The sequence below is a fragment of the Camelina sativa genome, chromosome 8 (assembly GCF_000633955.1).
Source record: "Camelina sativa cultivar DH55 chromosome 8, Cs, whole genome shotgun sequence".
NCBI classification, from domain to species: domain Eukaryota; kingdom Viridiplantae; phylum Streptophyta; class Magnoliopsida; order Brassicales; family Brassicaceae; genus Camelina; species Camelina sativa.
This window is the reverse complement of record NC_025692.1, coordinates 13,904,139-13,912,314: the sequence shown is the minus strand read 5'-3', so window position 1 is coordinate 13,912,314 and position 8,176 is coordinate 13,904,139. Positions and strand designations below refer to the sequence as shown.

At 35.8% G+C, this 8,176-nt stretch overlaps 1 protein-coding gene across 1 annotated transcript; it reads left to right on the top strand.

Annotated features, from left to right (window-relative positions):
* On the top strand, positions 3,423-5,715 carry LOC104707141 (30S ribosomal protein S1, chloroplastic-like). The gene is made up of 7 exons (XM_010423420.2): positions 3,423-3,815; positions 3,941-4,216; positions 4,304-4,384; positions 4,572-4,853; positions 4,925-5,035; positions 5,114-5,200; positions 5,453-5,715. Exons 1-7 carry the CDS (start codon positions 3,513-3,515, stop codon positions 5,561-5,563), a joined length of 1,251 nt encoding a protein of 416 aa, XP_010421722.1. The 5' UTR covers positions 3,423-3,512; the 3' UTR covers positions 5,564-5,715.

The window sequence follows — 8,176 nt, the reverse complement described above, 5'->3', positions numbered from 1 at the left end:
CTCGAGAGGCACACGATCGAGTGCTGGTTCGAGTGACTACCTAAAACTCGAAACAACCAACCAAAACAAGAAACTAGACAGTGGTGAGCAGTTAGTAACAAAACTTAATCTTGAACCTTTGTAAATCTTAAATGAAACAAATCAACACCTTAATGGCAACGACGCCAATTGAAAAACATATTTTTGTGTGGGTAAACCTTTGAATGAATGTATGATGAACAAACAGACTAAGGCTATGATGATCAGATGCAAGAGTTTTCAATACTCTTATGCAGTTGTAGTAAGAGATGTCAATCCATAAAGGGTGATTAAGCAAACACTCAAGATGTGAACAAATATTCAAGTTAAGCCAAGTATGAATATGGTTTTAAACTAACAACCTAATGACAATTATGAAATGCAGAATGTAAACTACTCAGAACAAAAACTAAATGCAATGTAAACAAAGATAAACTAAACAAAAACTAAGGTAAACAGTGGCAATAACTAGATATAAGCAATGAAATGAAACTATAAAGATGCAGAACATAAACATAAAGTAAACTAAAAGAAACAGGAATGTAAACTAAGCAACTCAAAAGGTGCTTGATCGAGCACTCGACCGTGTGGCTAGGTCGAGTGGCTAGGTCGAGTGATGAAATACGAAGAACATAAGCTATTTTGACTACTTTAAACAGATTAAAATGAAATGAAACAAGACTAAGTGCGATAATAGACAATCAAATAACAAAGTAGGCTCCTAGAGTTGGATTCATGGGCTGGTGTTCAGGTTGTAGCTATCTAAACTGGTCAACAAACCTCAATCAACATGAGCTATCCCTAGACAATGATCTTAAAGACTTACTAATCCACTCTCATGACAGAAGTAATCAAGTTTAGTAACATCCTAATCCAGCTCTCATTGGTGAAATCATACTAAACAGGCTTTAAAGAACCAGATCATTATTTGTTAAAAATCACCTTAGACAACTAATCTCTTAGGCTAAGCATGATAATCTCTAGTATTCGCTTTATCTAACAACCTAAACATTGGTATGATGCAAGGAACCTTAAGATCTGTTCTTACCCTCTCAGATATAAGAACAGCTTAGAGAACATCTAATCTAGAAGAGATATATTATCAAACAAGCTTGACCAATCCCAACAACGACAACCCTAAACCAGCCTAATCCATCTCTAGAATCCTAACTCACTACTCAGATGAACAAGACATGACAATGATAAACTCAAACCCAAAAATTAATGAAACTAACATGATGAGAAAGATGAGATAAAGATCTACAACTTTCTATAAAGAAACAAACTCAGATTCTCAATACCCAGAAAGTTATAGAACTTACAAAGTATGAAAATCTGGAGATAAACAAGAACATAAGTGGCAAATGATGTAAACAAATGCTAAAAACTCAAACGGGGTAAAAACTAGGTTTTTGGTGGCTGCTGATGTGTTTTTTGACCTATTATGACTTGTGGGCGGCCATGGGGTACAAGAGATATTTATAGGATAAGAGGGGAGCCCTAATTTAGCTTACAGACAAAGTAGAGAGGCGGTTTGATGTGCTCGACCACGCACGGTCGAGTGCATATGGTCGAGTGGTTTTTCTTCTATTTCTTCACTGGTTGAGTCCCTCAGCAGCACATGGTCGAGTGTCTTCGGGTGTGGTGGTCGAGTGGCCTCTAAACCTTGGTTTTCTTCTTGTTTCAGCCTCTGTCTGCTTCAGTGGTTGCACTCTACTCCTCTTCAGCTCAATTCCATGCTCCTTGGGGTCCAAATCACCTGTCTAAACATGAAACAATGTAAATGCAATGAAAATCCTACTCTAATGTACAAATAGACCATAAACTACACAATGATGACAAAACTAGCTATTAAGTCATGCAAAAGGTGTAAATAAACTATGGTGAAACATGGTAAAATATATGCATATCACCTTTGCACTTCATCCCAACCTTCTGAAGTTGGAGGTCCAAACATTTTCCTTTTACGCTCAGTGCCTTCTTCTTCTTCTTTGTCGCCGAAGTAATCATTATAGATCTTGTCCTCTGCAAGTAACTTCTCAAAAGCAACCCTATATTTCAATGCAACAGTCAACATGAGATATGTGGAGTTCCACCTAGTCACACAGTCTAAAGACAAGTTTCCTCTACTGCATTTACCTGTTTCAACCCTCAACTGAAATGATTTCAATCTGTCCCCTGATGACCTTACATACCTGATTGCATTTATAATGCCCACAATGCTCTCATTTACCTTTGCTAGACCATCTCTGACTATCAAGTTCAGTATATGCGCAAAACAACGCATATGCATCATTGAACCATCTCTGACTAATGCATCTGGCCCCATCATCTTGTAAGCATATGTGAATAGCCTAAGTGCCTTATCATTCCCTTTAGCGTTATCCACTGTGACTGTGAATACCTTTTCAATGCCACATTCTTGTGGACATGCAGTAAGAAGCTCACCATTGGTGTCTCCTTTATGATCTGTCACAAGCTTGAACCAGATGTTCATTTTCTGTAAATCCTAGTTATTATCAATCCAATGAGTAGACACCACCATGTAGCTGCAAGCAGTTGTAGAATCAGAAGGCTTTAGGAGATTTTGTGCAAACATGCTTTTAATGTACACGGTTAACGATAAAAACCTACTGGTCCTCCTAATATCCGTGTACATTGGAAGAATGTTTGCACATAACCTCCTAAAGCCTTCTGATTCCACAAATGCAAATGGTAACTCAGACAAAACAATCATCTCATTCACTTACCTCCTAAACAGAGTTTTATCATGCTTAACTGCAACAACTGAACCACCAGTATCACCTCCCAAAACTTTCTGACTACCACGCTCGTGATATGCCTTATACAACTTGCATCTCACGAGATGATTCTTCATGGAGCTTGTACCATGTAACTTACTATCACAACCAATCTCTTGGTTACAATACTGAGAATAACTTAAACCTTCAACATCATCTTTCTCAAAAAATATGTTGCCAAATCTCAGCCCTATGAATATGCTTCTTCTTCTTCTTTGCTATTTTAGGAGGACCAGTACTTTTTGATCGTGAGTTGTTCTTTTCTTTCTCACATAAATTTCTGTTTCTCTAACTTCATCTTCTTCACCCAAAGCACTGTTTTTATCTGATACCGACATCTACAAGAATAAGACATTATAAAGCAATTAAACCGTATTCAAATGCACAAATCCAGACCCAATTGCACAATCTCTCAGTTTTCAAGACCAATATGGTTGGGTTTGAGACTCGAAATCTAGGGTTAGAGTTTGCCAGGTTTTCTAACGTCACGCTGTTTAGATAACTAAAAGACGGCATGTAGTTTAATCCAAATCATGCTGTTTAGAAGACTAAAAGACGGCACGTAGTTTCAATCCAGATCATCATCTCTAATTGTTTTTGTATCTTCCCTTATCTAAAACCCAACGATAAAACGCAGGAGCCATAGAAGAAGAAGAGATAAAAATTATCTCGGTGAGTGAGTGAGACTCAACAATGGCGTCTTTGGCTCAGCAATTCACGGGGTTGATGTGTTCTCCACTCTCTTCCTCTTCTAGGTTATCGAGGAGAGCTTCCAAGAACTTTCCGCAGAACAAATCCACCTCCGTTTCTCCGACTATTGTCGCCGCTGTAGCGATGTCAAGCGGTCAAACAAAAGAGCGTCTCGAGCTGAAGAAGATGTTCGAAGATGCTTATGAACGGTGCAGAACTGCTCCTATGGAAGGTGTTGCTTTCACTGTCGATGATTTCGCAGCTGCTATTGAACAATACGACTTCAATTCCGAAATCGGCACTAGGGTTGGTCTAATCTCTTTTTCTTACTTTTTTTGTTTTTATTAAAAAAATTCGCCTTGTGTTATATATGAAAATGTTGGTTCTGTAGAATTTGCGTATCTCATTTGTGGTCAATGATGTTGTGTTAGGTAAAAGGAACAGTGTTCAAGACTGATGCAAATGGTGCATTAGTTGACATTTCTGCAAAATCATCGGCTTACTTGTCAGTAGAACAAGCGTGCATACATAGAATTAAGCATGTGGAAGAAGCCGGTATTGTCCCTGGTATGGTGGAAGAGTTTGTCATCATTGGTGAAAATGAAAGTGATGACAGTTTGCTATTGAGCTTAAGGAATATTCAATACGAACTTGCTTGGGAACGATGCAGGCAGCTTCAGGCTGAGGATGTTATTGTCAAGGCTAAGGTACGTTTGTATCCTACTTTTGCTACTCTTGTTGTTTCTTTTTTTTCTTTTCTGGTTTTAATCTTAGCAATTGGATTATATGCCTAGGTTATTGGTGCCAACAAAGGTGGATTGGTCGCTCTTGTGGAAGGTCTTCGTGGATTTGTGCCATTTTCTCAGATTTCATCGGTTAGTATTGTCTCACAACTGTTAAGATTTTAAGGAAGGGTTATCAATAAGCAGGTTTTGTCAACACGGATTCTTTGTTGATTTTAAGACAACACACAACCTGATATATTTTTTTCGTCAAACACACAATCTTGAATCCTTGATATATTAGATGTGTTTTTTTTTTCTACATTTTTTTTTTGGCCAGAAAGCAGCAGCTGAAGAGCTTCTTGAAAAAGAAATACCTCTCAAGTTTGTGGAGGTTGATGAGGAACAAACAAAGCTTGTCCTCAGCAACCGTAAAGCTGTAGCAGACAGCCAGGCTCAGCTTGGAATTGGATCTGTGGTCCTTGGAGTTGTTCAGAGCTTGAAACCATATGGTGCCTTCATTGACATTGGTGGAATAAACGGGCTTCTTCATGTCAGTCAGATCAGTCATGACCGTGTCTCAGATATCGCAACTGTTCTTCAGCCTGGTGACACATTGAAGGTCCTTCACTGATATTCTTAAGATTTTTATTTCAGATGTTAAAACAACAGTCCCTAACTCATAATGTATAGGTTATGATATTGAGCCATGACCGTGACAGAGGAAGAGTAAGTCTCTCCACAAAGAAGCTGGAGCCAACACCTGGTGATATGATTCGCAACCCAAAACTTGTTTTTGAGAAGGTAACTCTATTTTCATTGATATACTTTCCCGATTTTTCTCTTTTGTCTCAAATATCGCCACTTTCCTGCTCTCCCAAGGCTGAGGAGATGGCTCAGACATTCAGACAGAGAATCGCGCAAGCAGAAGCTATGGCTCGTGCTGACATGCTTCGTTTCCAACCGGAGGTATTAGTACCCACTTCTCTGATCTTGTTTATCCATTCTTATTGATTTCTTATTGCAATCAAGCTCTAAAGATTGGCGTACATGTTTAGTATCTAAGATACTTTTCATTTTATCTTATCACCACAACTGAGTTATTGGATTTCGAAAATTATGCTGTTCTTTTCGATATGTTGATTTGTTTAACCGAAGATAACCATAGAAGCTTTAAGGTCGTGGAGGATAATAAATTCATGGTTTTGTGTGTTTGAGCAGAGCGGACTGACACTGAGTTCTGACGGGATACTAGGACCACTCGAATCTGAGTTACCGGATGATGGCGTGGATCTAACTGTCGACGACATCCCTTCTGCAGGTGATCTTTAGATTTTGAAGCTTTAGTGTACTTTTTGATACACAAAAACACCTCCTTGAGCTCATATATAGTTTACTCCGACAAGACATTGTCCCGTGTGTATGTTTTCTTTTGTAATCGATATGTTATATTCTATCACAACAACGTCAAGAAATTAGCAAAAGGCTTGGCCCAAGACCAAACAGAGGTGAGAGGACGCGGCATGTGCCTGAAAGCATGGGTCTCAAAGAAATAGTATTGTTAAATATTTAGAAGTAATTAATAAGAATTTAACTATATATAAGTCTATAACCCTACTTGAATTAGATTGGTCCCATGAATTTAGGTCCAATCAGGTTAGGCTTAAGTTGAGTTTTTACATATCCTACTATATTAATTGGGAAGTACAAATAAAACTAATCTTAAAATGTGTAAAAAATTACATTCAATTGTCATTAGAAAAACTTAATTAAGACTTAAATAAATATAACTAATTAAAAAAACAAAAATAAGGGACACATCAAATAAAATAAATTGTAAAAAATAAAATAAAAATCTATTAGAATCAAAACTAATTCATACTTAAAAAAATTAACAAATAAGATTTAATTGCTCTTTTTTTACATGTTAGTTATATCTTTTTACTTACTTCACAACTATAGCAAGGATTTCGTTGAATTGACAAAGGTTTAAACAATTTTATTCATTACATGCAAATGTTTTATTGACAGGTTTTCAATAAACATTTTTAAAATACAATAATTATAATATAAGCAACAAATTTTTAATCACAAACCATTATAAATAACATAATAACAAAATAAATTATTGCAAATTTTCATCAGAAAAAAGTTTAGCCCGCGGTTTACCGCGGGATAGTACCTAGTATTCTTGTTAATCTAGCCTCCATGTATTCTGAAAATTTTGTACTTTCTCCGGTAATAAAATCTGAAACAATATTTGGTTCCCCTAGCCGTGAACCTCTTCATTCACCCTCTTATAATGTAAGGAAATAAAATCTGTATATATTATTATAAAATTAAAAACTTAAACCACTCTTTTATAAATCCAAACCGATATATAATTTCATACTAATTGTAAAATCTAAACCCTAACATCTCATTTGTAAACCCAAACCGACATATAATTTCATTCTAATTGTAAAATATAAACATTAACCATCTCATTTGTTAACCCAAACTAACATATAATTTTGTTCTAATTGTAAAATCTAAACCCTAATCATCTCACTTGTAAACTCAAACCAACATATAGTTCGTTCTAATTGTAAAATCTAAACCCTAACCACCTCATTTGTAAACCCAAAATGACATATAATTTCGTTTTAATTGTAAAAAAAACTAAACCCTAACCACTTCATTTGTAAACCCAAACCGACATATAAGTAAATCTAAACTCTAATCACCTTATTTGTAAACCCAAACCGACACATAATTTTGTTCTAATTTACAAATCTAAACCCTAACCACCTCATTTGTAAACTCAAACCGACATATAGTTTTATTTTAATTGTAAATCTAAACCATAATTCTCATTTATAAACCCAAACCAATATATAACCTCGTTTAATTGTAAAATCTAAACTAAACCAATATTTATTTTTTCTTAAATAAAAGTATACAGAATTTGTTTCCTTAATTTGTTTTGCTTTTTAATTTAATTTTGATTTCTTTTTAAAATGAAATATTAGGTAGAACATTCTGATTGGTTAAGAGGAGAGGAGGTGAACCTAAGTATTTTTCAAATATGTCTCTTTGCCCGTGGACGTAGCCAACAGAAAGTGTTGGTGAACCATGTTAAATCTGTGTCATGATCTTTACGTTTTCCAATTATCTCGCTCACATCTGTTCTAACACCTACCAATCTCATCTATAAAGGAGCAAAAGGTTGACTATTGAGTTTTTCTCTCCAAATCGTTTAAAAGAGAGACCAACAGTTGTTTGTTCTTCAACCTACTTTTGCATTGTGCCAACACCAAAGCTTAATTCTTTTATTTTCTTTCTTAAAGATGTTGAGTAGGGACGACCTTAAATTGATGCGTTTGCAGCCCATATCAAGGAGTCAGGAACATGTCTCCAGGATAGAAATGAGCCAACGCGGAGTATGAAGCTTTGCGTGAAGTGAGGTACTATGATTTGAAAGTCAAAACGTTAGATACAATCTAAATTAGAAAATGTAATAGTAGAACCCGCTAGTTATGTAGATAGTATTGTTAGAGGAGGTTCAGATTGTTCAGCAGAAGGTACTTTCTCCATTAAAATCTAAGAGCCAACATGTTTGGTGAAACATTTTATGGTGCAATAGACTGTATTAATTGGTCTATCTTCTAGAGTTAGGGGGATTGTGATGGAATTGTTGAAGATGAAGAACCAGTTAGGAGGACATCCCTCCTATATATGAATCGTAAACACAATTATAAACAAACATTAATTTTGTAAAAAATTAGAAGGGTGTGCCATTGAAATCAAACAAATTAATTATTTTGCAAGAATGGTAAAATCATCATTATCTTAGCTGGGTAAACGGATAAACGCACGGATCCTATTGACCTAGTTATGATATTTCAGATCTTTTTCTTTAATCTGCACCATTGCTTCACTTTGATCTTGGCCGTCAAAATTATA

Excerpts from the sequence above, each read along its gene's own strand:
- LOC104707141 (XM_010423420.2), top strand. The coding sequence starts at position 3,513 with ATGGCGTCTTTGGCTCAGCAATTCACGGGGTTGATGTGTTCTCCACTC. Across the intron at positions 4,385-4,571 it reads CATTTTCTCAGATTTCATCG|AAAGCAGCAGCTGAAGAGCT; the intron begins GTTAGTATTGTC and ends TTTTTTGGCCAG. Across the intron at positions 5,201-5,452 it reads TGCTTCGTTTCCAACCGGAG|AGCGGACTGACACTGAGTTC; the intron begins GTATTAGTACCC and ends GTGTTTGAGCAG.